At 40.6% G+C, this 15945-nt stretch overlaps 1 protein-coding gene across 1 annotated transcript in view; it reads left to right on the top strand.

Moving 5' to 3' along the window:
- The first annotated feature begins 485 nt into the window (after positions 1-485).
- The window catches only part of LOC137293539 (WD repeat and SOCS box-containing protein 1-like), a 30506-nt gene continuing 15046 nt past the window's right edge, over positions 486-15945 (top strand). The window contains exons 1-3 of the mRNA XM_067824158.1: positions 486-853; positions 12803-12974; positions 14509-14705. Of these exons, the coding sequence (XP_067680259.1) occupies positions 802-853; positions 12803-12974; positions 14509-14705 (421 nt within the window). The 5' untranslated portion in view covers positions 486-801. The remainder of the gene's footprint in view (positions 854-12802; positions 12975-14508; positions 14706-15945) is intronic.

Genomic DNA, 15945 nt, shown 5'->3' with positions numbered 1-15945 from the left:
GACTTCGAAAAATGGATCATTCTGATATGCGTTTATGTATTTTCATGAAAAATGTTTTTATCGCAACGCGTCTGCGATACCTGATAACTGCGGAGTGGTCAACTTCTACGTTACGGGCTATGCTATTGTTTACTTTTCTACGTTACGGGTTATGCTATAGTTTACTTTTTACGTTTGACGGGGAACAAAGTACCGTCCGTATGATCCAGCGAGACACGTGTCATCCTTTTTGGGGCGTGGCAACCTTGAAATGTCGGTCAAATATTCACAGATGCTAAAGTGAAGGGTAATCTATTCCTGTCACTGCGTCACTGAGAAGAAAATTCCACAAGAGATAACCTCGCCGGCCACCCGGCACTCACTACTGTCATCTAGGAAATATCTCATTCATAACTACAAAGCTGAACTACAACAACAATCGTGCTGCTCATATTGATTGACAGAAGGTGTGAGAGCGCTAGCCAATCAGATTTGTTGTACACAGCATTCTCTCGCTGACCCAGACTGCTGGTCGCTACGAGATCGCGGTCTCGTGAGTTCTCTTGAATTTGGTTGTGTGCCGAATGTAGCGGTGTACGCTGTCGCTGTGTAGTGCTAATATGAACATTTCTGATAATTTATAGAACTATAATTGTCAAAAAGCAACCACCTGAGCTGAGACATCAGTCGCACGTGTAGAACCCGTGCGGAAGTTTTATTTTGGCAAGAGCCCAACATACTAGTACTGTCAACTCTTGAGATTACACGGATTTGGCAACGGTCTGTTTCTTTTAGGATACAAACATTGCGGGCCTTAGCTCAATGAGACAAATACTCTCCAACAGCTTTCGATTTTCGGAGCCGGATGATATAGGTAAGTAGGCAAAATATCTGATAGAGAAGCCACAACATGCTCTGACGTAATGGTAACGGAGCTAGGTCGTGTGTGGCGTAGATGCACTTGCTGCGTTTTACAGCTTCCTCTCCCAAACAGCAAAAACAACGTAAGTCCACACATACGTGATAGAGTAAGCACGTTAGGCGTACGAGCTAGTTGAAAACAACGCGCGGCTACGTGCGGCTATTCACGAAGATGTTTTTGAGGTAAATTCTGTGTATTGACTTCGAGAAATGGGTCAATGCACCGCGGTATAACGAGACTAAATAGTGGAATCTATTGTTGAAGGTTGTTTCTTTTTATAACATGTACAGTAAACCCGCAATTAAACAAGAGTTCACAAAAAGATGTCAAAATATAAATATTAGTTATGATATTGAAGCATATTCAAAACGATAAAGAACATAGCGGTTTTTTCAGATGATAAAAGATACCACAATTAAATTTGAACTGATGCTACTAAATTATATATATTCTTTAGCAAACCTTTTTCTATCGTTTTATGTTGGCAAAATAATGTTCATTTATCTAGCCTCATTTCATATAGATGGTTAGTGGTCTAATTTTTAAATTATATTTTAAAAACATTTAGCAATTTAGATTATTTGTGTTTTGGTTAATGCCACTCTCAGCAATAGGTCTGTAAATAATTGAGTAATTGACCAGACAATCCAGTGATCCACAGAATGAATATTGATTCACCCAATGACAATCAAGTCCAATCCCATTTGTGACCAATTTTGACAAGCATAAGTTGTGGAAGACAAAGTCTATTTAGCCATTAAGACAGTGTATTAGAGATGATAATAGGCTTTTCTACATGATATGTGGCTTCCAAATTGCTTGTGTGGGTTTTAACAAAATTTTTAAGTTGCATTTTAAAATCACTAAGATTCACAACATACACAGATTGTTTTAACTGAAGATGTTGGAGTGGGGAATGAATAAGTTTAGTTTTATGCCGCATTGAGCACTATTCCAGTTATATGCCAGAGGTCTGTAAGTAATCAAACCTGGACCAGACAACACAGTGATCAACAACCTGATTATCAGTGTGCACAATTGGGAGCCAATGACATTTGTCAACAAAGTCAGTGAGTCTGACCACTACGTTCTGTTAGTCACGTCTCATGACAAGCATTGTTTCCTTTTGTGGCAACCATGAGTTGGTGAAGACCCGTTCCATCCTGGATCTTCGCGAGCATAACTAAAGACTAAATATTTTAGAACTAACAGTTTAAACCTATTGAACTGAGTACCATAAGGATTGGCTAAAAGCTGCTGTGGTATGTCAACTTTCCCTTCAAACATGAAGGAGTTATATATGAGGCAAAAGTCATTTATTATACGGTCCCTTGTCAAAGGAGCCTCTGTTTTAAGTTCATTATGAAAATAGTTGGATATGTGCAATTTAAATTGAACACACAAGCAAGTGACAAGAACCTAAACAGTTTGTTGCATCTGTCAGTTTGTTGTAGAGATGTTTCAGGAGGGGTTAAAAAATCCCAGTGCCAGAACAAGTCATTTTCATTTCGGGATATCACTTAGTGGTATCTTACTTGTCCATGGGCTACTAGATTACATGCTTTTACAGTTTCATACTGCAAATACACTTGGATTTCATTTCAGATCTGCTCAAAATATAACTTTTAAATTCCACAATGATGATAAAGAAGAGTTTTCCTTCTTAGCTGTGTATCACTTCTTGATGAACATTCTAGTAAACATTAGCATCAAACATTATGGTAATTTATCCTTTCCAAATTTCATCCTCGTTTTTATGGCATAAAAAATTAGGGATAGTGGAAATTTAATTAGGACAAGTTACTTTCTTAAGTCACTTGCCGTGCCTCAAGTGCATTTTTCACAATAATTAAATGCTCACATTAATTTCATGATTTACAGTATTCATGGAAACAAGTCATTTGTGCATGATGAGAACTATGCTATTTAAATGCAATCCGATATTCGTGCATATGTTTTCATAGTATTTTTTGTCCGGAAACTAAATACAGATGCAAATTAGTGGTGTAACTATATACATTACTATTATTCTGTGTTTAGCAATCGATTAACTTGTTTGATTGAAGTTCTATTGCACTGATAATGAAAACCTACTGGACTGTATCAGATAGTGGGGCGGTAGGAGAGCCTAGTTGGTAAAGCGTTGGCTCGTTGCACTGAAGACCGGAGGTTCGATTCCCTACATGGGTGCAAGGTGTTCAGACCATTTTTGTTGTCTCTCATGGTGATATTGCTGGAATGTTGCTTAAAGATGATTACAACCATACTTGCTCACTCTATCAAATACCAGAGTTGTGAATTGAAACCATACTGACTGACTCATTAGCAGTTAAAAATCCTATGAAAGTTACCAGAGTTAATATTTATAAGTGAGATGTGTATAACAATACAGTTGTCCTTAGTTCAAGCTGGCCATACAGAATTAGGAACAAAATATATTGAGAAATACCAGCATTGCAAAGTCCCGCATGACCTACCATCCAGGACAGTCAGTTTCGCAACCAAACGGTCAGTTTTAAAAAGGCTGCACGCCCAATGCTCTTGTACGAATCTGACTGAGTATGTTGACCAAGACCTTGATTTGAGAATCATTGAAAACATTAAGCAGGTTCCCTCCTCTTATTTACCTTCTTATTATTTTTCTTAATCTAGAAAATTCTGCAATGGCAACTTTCCATCTGGTCTGGTAACTTTTGAGAGTTATAGTATAGAATAGAATAATAGCCAGTTTGTAGGTATGGTGAGACTGATTGTATACGTGTCATTGTGTCCCCCATTGTTGTTCACAATATCAATCACTTGTTGTGTGTGGCACATTGCCTGTTATCTATGGCCTCTTGTCATGGTTTTGTGTGGCATTCCTGCCACCTCCCACAATGTTCACATATGTTTACTTGTAACATGGCTGCCATTCCTGTCACCCCCTTCAATATTGCACATTATGTTTATCCTGAGCATGGCTGCCATTCCTGTCACCTCCCATTTTCTCCCCACAGTGGTTACTTGTCATATCTTCCTACGTAACCTCTGTTCTAATATGGCCATATTTCAAGGTTCTCATAAAATCCCCTAGCGGCCAAAAATGGCAGCAGATTTATCTCCGTTTTTTCTGTCCAATCAGAACACGTGTTACGTCGACCTAGATTCAACTTGACAAATGCAAGCAATGTGGAGAAACAAATATGACATGACTGAGTTCTGTCTGGAAGAAACATTTGAGTATCGCGTCCGAGAAAAGGTTCTAGTTTTCATGATGCATTCCTGTCACCTCCCTAAATATTGCACATTGTGTTTATCCTGAGCATGGCTGCCATTCCTGGAACCTCCTTAAATATTGCACATTGTGTTTACCTGGAACATGGCCACCATTCCTGTCACCTTCCTCAATACTGCACATTGTGTTTATCCTGAGCATGGCTGCCATTCCTGGAACCTCCTTAAATATTGCACATTGTGCTTACTTGGAGCATGACTGCCTTTCCTGTCACCTCCTTTAACAAGCATCATTGTGTTTACCTGGAGCATGGCTGCCTTTCCTGTCACCTCCTTTAACAAGCATCATTGTGTTTACCTGGAGCATGGCTGCCTTTCCTGTCACCTCCTTTAACAAGTATCATTGTGTTTACCTGGAGCATAACTGCCTTTCCTATCACCTCCTTTAACAAGCATCATTGTGCTTACCTGGAGCATGGCTGCCTTTGCTGTCACCTCCTTTAATAAGCATCATTGTGTTTACCTGGAGCATGACTGCCTTTCCTATCACCTCCTTTAACAAGCATCATTGTGTTTACCTGGAGCATGGCTGCCTTTCCTGTCACCTCCTTTTACAAGCATCATTGTGTTTACCTGGAGCATGACTGCCTTTCCTATCACCTCCTTTAACAAGCATCATTGTGTTTACCTGGAGCATGGCTGCCTTTCCTGTCACCTCCTTTAACAAGCATCATTGTGTTTACCTGGAGCATGACTGCCTTTCCTATCACCTCCTTTAACAAGCATCATTGTGTTTACCTGGAGCATGACTGCCTTTCCTATCACCTCCTTTAACAAGCATCATTGTGTTTACCTGGAGCATGGCTGCCATTCCTGTCACCTCCTTTAACAAGCATCATTGTGTTTACCTGGAGCATGGCTGCCTTTGCTGTCACCTCCTTTAACAAGCATCATTGTGTTTACCTGGAGCATGACTGCCTTTCTTATCACCTCCTTTAACAAGCATCATTGTGTTTACCTGGAGCATGGCTGCCTTTCCTGTCACCTCCTTTAATAAGCATCATTGTGTTTACCTGGAGCATGGCTGCCTTTCCTGTCACCTCCTTTAATAAGCATCATTGTCTTTACCTGGAGCATGGCTGCCATTCCTGTCACCTCCTTTAATAAGCATCATTGTGTTTACCTGGAGCATGGCTGCCTTTCCTGTCACCTCCTTTAATAAGCATCATTGTCTTTACCTGGAGCATGGCTGCCTTTCCTGTCACCTCCTTTAACAAGCATCATTGTGTTTACCTGGAGCATGACTGCCTTTCCTATCACCTCCTTTAACAAGCATCATTGTGTTTACCTGGAGCATGGCTGCCTTTCCTGTCACCTCCTTTAACAAGTATCATTGTGTTTACCTGGAGCATAACTGCCTTTCCTATCACCTCCTTTAACAAGCATCATTGTGTTTACCTGGAGCATGGCTGCCTTTGCTGTCACCTCCTTTAATAAGCATCATTGTGTTTACCTGGAGCATGACTGCCTTTCCTATCACCTCCTTTAACAAGCATCATTGTGTTTACCTGGAGCATGGCTGCCTTTCCTGTCACCTCCTTTTACAAGCATCATTGTGTTTACCTGGAGCATGACTGCCTTTCCTATCACCTCCTTTAACAAGCATCATTGTGTTTACCTGGAGCATGGCTGCCTTTCCTGTCACCTCCTTTAACAAGCATCATTGTGTTTACCTGGAGCATTGCTGCCTTTCCTATCACCTCCTTTAACAAGCATCATTGTGTTTACCTGGAGCATGACTGCCTTTCCTATCACCTCCTTTAACAAGCATCATTGTGTTTACCTGGAGCATGGCTGCCATTCCTGTCACCTCCTTTAACAAGCATCATTGTGTTTACCTGGAGCATGGCTGCCTTTGCTGTCACCTCCTTTAACAAGCATCATTGTGTTTACCTGGAGCATGACTGCCTTTCCTATCACCTCCTTTAACAAGCATCATTGTGTTTACCTGGAGCATGGCTGCCTTTCCTGTCACCTCCTTTAACAAGCATCATTGTGTTTACCTGGAGCATGGCTGCCTTTCCTGTCACCTCCTTTAATAAGCATCATTGTGTTTACCTGGAGCATGGCTGCCATTCCTGTCACCTCCTCTAATAAGCATCATTGTGTTTACCTGGAGCATGGCTGCCTTTCCTGTCACCTCCTTTAATAAGCATCATTGTCTTTACCTGGAGCATGGCTGCCTTTCCTGTCACCTCCTTTAACAAGCATCATTGTGTTTACCTGGAGCATGACTGCCTTTCCTATCACCTCCTTTAACAAGCATCATTGTGTTTACCTGGAGCATGGCTGCCTTTCCTGTCACCTCCTTTAACAAGCATCATTGTGTTTACCTGGAGCATGACTGCCTTTCCTGTCACCTCCTTTTACAAGCATCATTGTGTTTACCTGGAGCATGACTGCCTTTCCTATCACCTCCTTTAACAAGCATCATTGTGTTTACCTGGAGCATGGCTGCCTTTCCTGTCACCTCCTTTAACAAGCATCATTGTGTTTACCTGGAGCATGGCTGCCTTTCCTGTCACCTCCTTTAACAAGCATCATTGTGTTTACCTGGAGCATGACTGCCTTTCCTATCACCTCCTTTAACAAGCATCATTGTGTTTACCTGGAGCATTGCTGCCTTTCCTGTCACCTCCTTTAACAAGCATCATTGTGTTTACCTGGAGCATGACTGCCTTTCCTGTCACCTCCTTTTACAAGCATCATTGTGTTTACCTGGAGCATGACTGCCTTTGCTATCACCTCCTTTAACAAGCATCATTGTGTTTACCTGGAGCATGGCTGCCTTTCCTGTCACCTCCTTTAACAAGCATCATTGTGTTTACCTGGAGCATGACTGCCTTTCCTGTCACCTCCTTTAATAAGCATCATTGTGTTTACCTGGAGCATTGCTGCCTTTCCTGTCACCTCCTTTAATAAGCATCATTGTGTTTACCTGGAGCATGGCTGCCTTTCCTGTCACCTCCTTTAATAAGCATCATTGTGTTTACCTGGAGCATTGCTGCCTTTCCTATCACCTCCTTTAACAAGCATCATTGTGTTTACCTGGAGCATGGCTGCCTTTCCTGTCACCTCCTTTAATAAACAACACTGTGTTTACCTGGAGCATTGCTGCCTTTCCTGTCACCTCCTTTAATAAGCATCATTGTGTTTACCTGGAGCATGGCTGCCTTTCCTGTCACCTCCTTTAACAAGCATCATTGTGTTTACCTGGAACATAGAGCAACCTACCAGATTACTATGTACAGTGGGGAATTATCTAGGTTTCCAAGATAAGTACTTTGGTGGTAATCAGTATTTTGTTTACAGTAGGTTTTTCCTCTTGAGCTCTTTTCCATATTATTCAGAAACAATTTTGACATTGTGCCTGACCAATGCATTAGTATGAATCTATGTATTTAGTGATTAGGGGTCTTTAGGACCCACATTTTGTACTTTAGGACCCTATGTGTGTCCACCCACAGATCAGAAGATCATTGGTTCAATGTCTCGTACTCATACCTTAAGACAGGTTCTGACCCTGTGTTACACGTGGGATTAATGTGGTGAAACAAAGGTCTTTTCTCTCGGAGTCTTCATGCTGGTGACAGTATTTCACGTAGTAAGCACTCAGAGCACTGAAATGACTGACAAAGATGAGGACTTGTTTCGGTACTGTTGATCAATCTTGCTTGCGTAAGTGAACATCAATGTGCTCAGGAGACTAACTGAGGTTGAAAAAAACATGAAACATGTTTCTTATTAATGTTAGGTTTGTTAACTCACAACATAAACAACTGATGGAGTTTTTGACTTACAAAACTGGATGTTTTGTATGTTAAGGTTGTCAGTTGAGCAATTAATCCCAGACAAGGAAAATGTAAATTGATTACCAGAGCTGCTCAAAGGTTTAAGTGTTTGGGATGTGCTGGAGACATAATACATGTTTAGGAAATATTTAGGAGAGTCATCTCGGTGCAAGACTTATGTGGGCGACAGACATATGTTTAAGAGGCATCTCTAGATGAGACATCTGTAGGAGAGACCTTGATCATCTTGATGAGAAGGACATATGTAGCTGAGACATCTGTAGGAAGAGGCAAACAATTGTAGGTAGAGACACCTGAGATGTTTGTTGAGACACACATCTGCTTGATAGACATATGTAGGAGAGACCTTGATGAGAAGGACATATGTAGCTGAGACATCTGTAGGAAACACACATCTGTATTTGAGACATCTGTTGGAGACACACATCTGTAGGAGAGATGTCTGAAGGAGACACATCTGTAGGAGAGATGTCTGTAGAAGAAACACATCTGTATTTGAAACATCCATAGGACACATATCTGTAGGGAACACACATCTGTATTTGAAACATCTTTAGGAAAGACATCTGTAGGAGACACACATCTGTATTTGAGACATCTGTAGGAGACACACATCTGTATTTGAGACATCTTTAGGAGAGACATCTGTAGGAGACACACATCTGTATTTGAGACGTCTGTAGGAGACACATCTGTATCTGAGACGTCTGTAGGAGACACACATCTGTAGGTTACATCTGTCATAACAGTCAGATGATAGACATGACTAGAAGCAGTGTATGAAACTCCTATAAAAAGCCAGGAAGCCCACAGGGCTGGTGTTGCAAGTGAAAACTGTTGTAACATGTAGCCAGCCCTGTATTAAAAATAGGATCTGATCTGTGGAAGTTATGATTTGATTGATCATGAACTATACAGACGTCATCTAGCTATCTCAGTTTGTAAATTATTTCCAAAATATTTCTCATAGTCAATGACATTCTCAAATATATACCCTTGGAGAAAATATTTGCCCACAAGGCTGGTTATAAAATAAAGTTCTAGGGCTGCCATGTTACTAGCAAGCAGCAGGCTGCCAGGCAGACGCTATTTCACACACTGCTAGAAGCAGTATGAGCGAGTATGAGTGAGTGAGGTTACACCCTGCTTTAAACATGTTAAGACCCGTGAAGGTCCCGGGGTAGAATAGGCCTTCAGCAACCCATGCTTGCCATAAAAGGTGACTATGCTTGTCGTAAGAGGCGACTAACGGGATCGGGTGGTCAGACTAGCTGACTTGGTTGACACATGTCATCGGTTCCCAATTGCGCAGATCGATGCTCATGTTGTCTGGTCCAGACTCGATTATTTACAGACCGTCGCCATATAGCTGGAATATTGCTAAGTGCGACGTAAAACTAAACTCACTCACTCACTCATTTAAACATGTTAAAGTGTTCAAAGAATAACACAGCAAGGGATCCCAGAAACCGTCTTCATATCTTGTATAGTGGCGTGACAATTCATTGATGGCCATTGATGGGCCACCAATACAGTGAAATGATACAAAGTTGTACATTGTCATATATCCCAATACAATAGTTCAAATTGCTGTATCATGACATCTGTCACAAAAAAAGCTTTTCGTTGCTGATTAACAAATGAGTAAATTATAATTCTTGTGTGAAGAACTGTGCTAGACATGGTGCTTGCATGTTATTAAAAAGTCTGGCTATAAACATGATAAACTTAATTATCTCTTTTCTAAATGACTGTGATATGTATCGTGTTGCCACACTTTTGGGGGGATTATTGCAGCTTAAGTGCACTATACATTTGCAATATATCATCTTCACTAAAATGTTCGTGTTGTGATGTATCGTATCTCAGGTAACATGAGTGAATTACTAGCATATGTTGTCACATGAATAGTATTCAATACTTCCATGGCCATGAAGAAAATGATACTTGCTTAGAAGCAATAAAATATGACACATTTCTGGACAGATGCTTTTTGAGTGTTGTTGTGCCTCAGGAAATATGGAATTTACAAGGATCTTAAAGTCCCGTATACCCTTTTAGAATATAAATATAATTCATAAACAAATCGTTCACTGTTCAGGAATATTCCAAGATAAATATACAAATGGCATTCACTGTTCAGGGAGCTGGGCCCTTATTCTCGAAATGTTTGTAGCCCTAAGAATTCTTAACTTTGATTGTAACCAATGTGTTAAGTATGGGCTTAAGAAGTTCGTACAGCTACAAACGTTTCGAGAATAGCTAGCCTGATCCACAAAAGCATTTGTAGCTCTATGTCATTCTTAAACTATGTCATACACTTACGATAGCTCTTTACTAATACAATACGAACACTTTGTGGACCCTGGCTAATAGCATTATATAAACAGAGATATTCACGCTGCAAGCTTATTACATGATAGAAACAGATGATGCTCACCCTTTAGGATAATAACATGATATAAACAGCAGCTATTTATGCTGCAGGCATATTGCTTGATGTAAATAATGTTCACCATTTAGGATAATGACACAATATGAACAGAAGATATTCACTCTTTAGAGTGAAAGAGAAACACAACAAGTACAGTAATGCTACATGCTACATACGTTCATATGGAATTATCTTAGGTTAATAATTAAAAATATAACATTTATTGAAATACACTGTGTGTGTGTGTGTGTCTGTGTGTGTGTCTGTGTGTCTGTGTGTATACACACAAATGCAACAATGTATTTATAAATGCAGCATAATAATGTTAATAATAATATGTCCATTTATATTGCGCCAAAGTCCATTCATGAGATGAATGCTTATTGTGCTCATCTTCAGTCAAAGCAAGCATAATATTACCCTGTATAACCCAAGCTGCCTCTTAGGCGCTAGAAGGTTATAGTCACATGACGTATCCTACCGAGTACCCATTTTCTGCTGGATGAACGGAGGCAATTTTGAACAAACTCGCTTGCCTAGGGTGAGACCACATGTATCGCATGTGCTTTGTATTGGAGCAGGACTGAAGTCCTAGAAACTCTCAGGAGTCAAACTGCCACACATGGTCACCCATCCAGGGGCTGTCCGACCTCAACGTTGTTTAACTTTATCTGATTTCTAACCTGAGCTCCATGCACAGGACCACACAGCACCACATATCTATAAATGTAACAAAATCTATATACAAATGTAACAATGTCATAACTAATTTACAAATATTGCACATACCCAAGTACTCCAGCAAATATATTTTTGTGGCCCATGAAGATCCGGGGTACCATAGGCCTTCAGCAACCCATGCTTGCCATAACATGCAACAATACGTTTGTCATAAAAGAGGCGACTAAGGGGATCGGGTGGTCAGGCTTACTGACTTGGCTGACATGTCATCGGTTCCCAGTTGTGCAGATCAATGCTCATGTTGTTGATCATGGATTGTCTGGACCAGACTCGATTATTTACAGGCCGTGACCATATAGCTGGAATATTGCTGAGTGCGGTGTAAAACTAAACTCACTCACTCACTCACTCACTCACTCACTCACTCACTCACTCACTCACTCACTCACTCATCTATCACTGTAACATTATTCACTTATATTATGCTCCATGTACATACTGTAGTAGTCTACAGGGTATACAGGCAGACGTTGAAAAAAATGTGTGTAAATGCAGAATTCAGTTGCCATAGTGATAGAAGTGGTTGAGTAATATGAACCCAAGAAGCTGACTCATGGTGAGAGGCCACAGTCATGGAAATGGCTGAGGTCACTAACATAATTACTCAACATGGAATACTGCGGTGACACAAGAACTGAATACATTGCTTGGCGACATAATATTAGATTGTGTTGTGATATGTGGAAACTGTTTCATGTCATAACAACAAGCCAATACATTCCACGAAGGCATTTGAGAATATGATTATTTCAGCAGTAGCGATTGTTTTTAGACATTCATTACGATGATTAGATAGAAAAGATTTCTTCAGGAACTCCTTTCATCACTTCCTGTTTGACAGTTTCAGATTCTGTTCTCGCTTTCTTAATGTTGTTAAATAATTCAGAGTAATTGTTTATTATTGGCAGGTACTGGGGAAATGTATGAAGAGCTTGAGAAACATAGTTACTTAGTGTACTGTATAATTCAGTAACATCAACATGATTTGAACTTTGACCCTGCTATGTCATGTGCTGCCACACGAGGCTGGGAGGTCACACGTGATGTAACTGTTATGTGGACACATTTCCTTTAGGAATTTCAGTGTGAAGAATGCTCCCAGGAAATCCGTCCCCCTACCCCACCCCCATTTTATACTGGAAGTTTATTAAATGTACATTGAAAAACTGGTGAAAGTGTGAACCCATCCCAACCTCATCAACCCTCGCTCAGAGCTGTTTTTCTTTATTGTATATCACTGTACTCAGCATTATTCCAAATCAGGTCTGGACCAGACAATCCTGTGATTAACATCAGCAGCATTGACCTGTGCTGTTGAGATACAGTGACGTGTGCCAACCAGATCAGGAAGTCAGACCATTCAGTCCTATTTGTTGCCTCCCATGACATGTGTTTGGGTACATAAACATCCAATCTGTATGCCTATTAACAGATCTTGACTGTATTCAACATTTTAACGTTTTAGAAATCTTAGCTTCATCTGATGAATGTGTCATTAGTTGTTCTTGCTCTGCCCAAAGAGTTTGTGTTCTTGTCAGATTTTTTTCCAATTTAGAGTTTTAGAAACCTAATAAATAAAACCAAAGCAAACAAACTTTAGTATTACTGAAGATGTTTTAACGATGAAACTTGTTTTTCCAGCTCGTGCACAAGTAGTTGAACATTTACAATCATCTTTGGGGAACCATTCCCATCGCCAGGGCTACGAGACATGGGCGTGTGCCTGGGCTCCAGACTACTCCTACTTTGCCTGGTCATGTGGAAACCGGATAGTTCAACTCCTACCCTGGAATAGGTCCACCAACTGCATCCAGTGAGTGTCTCCATGTTTATCATATTTTATGTTGTCTCCAGGGCGTCCGTAGCCCTAAGAATTCTTAACTTGATGCTCTGTGCCCCATGAAGATCGTGGGTAGAACAGGTTCTCAGCAACCCATGGTTGCCACAGAATGCGACTGTGCTTGTCGTAAGAGGCGACCAATGGGATTGGGTGTTCAGGCTCACTGACTTGGTTGGCACATGTCTTCTATTCCCAATTGCTCAGATCGATTCTCATGCTGTTGATCACTGGATTGTCTTGTCCAGACTTGATTATAAAACTAAAACTCACTCACTCACTCACTTGATACTCTATAGACTCATTTCAGTTTCAACAGAATGACCTATCTAATTATCCCTATAAAAAGTTGAATAGTGTGATTAATCTGGTGTGGCGGTGGTCTTTTTATGTAAGTTTGAGGAGTGATCTACTAAGTAAAGGGCAGTCCACTAGGTTCAGACCTCACCCTCAGTGTGTCACAGGTGTTGGACTGTAGGGTCACTGCTCTGTGTCAGTTCCCAGTCCAGGACCCGCTGCTCTGACCAGGTGACAGCAGCACCAGCAGGTGTCAGTCTACAGGGTCTGTCCCTGTGTCAGTCTCCCAGCCGAGGACATGGTGCTCTGACCAGATGACAGCAGCACCAGCAGGTGTTGGTTTACAGGGTCTGTCCCCGTGTCAGTCTCCCAGCCGAGGACGTGCTCTGACCAGATGACAGCAGCGCCAGCAGGTGTTGGTTTACAGGGTCTGTCCCCGTGTCAGTCTCCCAGCCCAGGACTGGTGCTCTCACTAATTGACAGCAGCAACAACAGCTGCAGTATGTGATGGCAGTTACTTACTCAAGCTGCTGCTGAACCTTTTGTCTCCACCAGAATATATATGCATGATGCATGGGTCATCTCATCTTTTTGGTATTTATCTTTTATCCACAAATGTCAGTATAATTAGTATATACACATTTATATTCCTTTTTTTCCTGGTACCTATGTTGAATGGCATAATGTTTGGGTGCTATTTCTAGTTATCATGCAAAATTATTCTCCAATTAATAGTTATTCACAATAAATAATATGCCAGAGGTGCATGAAATGCTGAAAGATTAAAAAAACACCTGAATGCATTTAGGTCCTCACAGCATCAATAACCAAAGAAATATGTTGTTGTTTTTGGCCTCTGCTCTATGGTTAGATATCTCATCTTCACTGTGCTCTATGGTTAGATATCTCATCTCCACTGTGCTCTGTGGTTAGATATCTCATCTCCACTGTGCTCTATGGTTAGATATCTCATCTCCACTGTGCTCTATGGTTAGATATCTCATCTCCACTGTGCTCTATGGTTAGATATCTCATCTCCACTGTGCTCTATGGTTTGATATCTCATCTCTACTGTGCTTTCTGGTTTGATATCTCACCTCTACTGTGCTCTATGATCTGATATCTCATCTCTTCTGTGTTCTATCATCTGATGTCTTATCTGTACTGTGTCTGAAGTCTGAAATCAGAAGTCTGACTGTTTCTTTTTCTGCAGAGATGACCAGGAGTCCCATGAGACACGACAAACTCTCACAATCGACTGTGGGGAACTCGTCTGGTCAGTTGCATTTGGGTCAGGGACTTCCAAGACCGACAATGCTCATGTGTGGACGAGGCTTAAACTTGACCAAAATCTCATACTAGCCACTGGTCTGCAGAGTGGCCGGATCAAGCTCTGGAACTGCGGAACAGGTGGGTACAATAGTTAAACAGAACAGTAACCTTGATGTCACAGTTATTGTAATGGCTTCCCAATACTACAAGATCGGAAGTTGCTCATGTTATAGAGGTGATTGATATCTTGTAATCGATTTGACGCCCAGATTGGTCCTTGTTGTCATGATACTGACCTTTGGCTTTAGGGACTATGCTATAGGAAAGCAAACTGTCAGTAGCAGACTCTTATAGCCATTCTCCGCAGACTTGATGATACACGATTGTCAATCAACAGGTGCCCCTTACTGTGTCTCTTTCCCAGCAAGGATCTGTTGATCTTTGTTTGACATCCAGGATCTTTCCTGCATCTGGTCTGCCAGCCTTTGATTGTTTGAATGAAATTATTTATGTCACTTTGTATTTCCATGTTTTCATGATTAAGCCATACCAATTTTATTTTTTGTATTATGGGTTTGCCTGCCATATTTTGTTCAAGAATAAGAAAAAGCATAAATACTGATTTTTCCCTGCTCAAAATATGAAAGTACTTATTGGCTAAAAACATACAAGAAAATTTTTTGTTTTAGATTGCTTTTGGTCCCATTATACACTTCATAAACTGACAAAAGTAAAATACTAGTACTTTGAGTATTTGGAAGGAATATTGATTGATGATATTATTCAGGGATTGGGAAAGAGAACTTTGACAACGGACCATTTTCAGGGTTGTTAGCCATTTTCTGAATTTAGAATTGGCCGTTGCCCTTGTATCAATAGTAAACTTTAAGATTTTAATGGGCCATTCTTCATTGTAATGTGCAAAATGGCCCGTAGTCCCTGCCTTTCCTAACCCCTGATTATTTTTCTTTGTTTTTTGCCTCTGCCCTTAGGTTTTCTAATGACAAAAATCTATAAAACAAGAACTTAAATTGGTCAGACCTTATAGTAATTATGGTTTTGTCAAAGAATGGAAATGTTCAGTAATGAATGTGGTACTCTCTTTCTGCTTTAGAAATGTCTGTAAGATTTCTCCAGATGGTATTATAGTTAGTGTTTTTTAGAGTGTTGAGTTGCTTACCCTAGATGTGCCAGAATCCAATGAAAATGGGTTTGAATTATGAACTCTCCAATTATTTCTGAGTTTGTCAGCACCATACTTATGTTCTTGTGGTCCCATGGAAACATTTCTTTTGGAGAGTTCAAATAGGCATTAAGCCCACTCACTCACTCACTCATTCATGCAATGTTGATCCATCTTCATCACCTCTTTCTCGCT

Source organism: Haliotis asinina, chromosome 1 (assembly GCF_037392515.1).
Source record: "Haliotis asinina isolate JCU_RB_2024 chromosome 1, JCU_Hal_asi_v2, whole genome shotgun sequence".
Classification (NCBI taxonomy): Eukaryota; Metazoa; Mollusca; class Gastropoda; order Lepetellida; family Haliotidae; genus Haliotis; species Haliotis asinina.
This window is presented reverse-complemented; position numbering and strand designations above follow the sequence as displayed.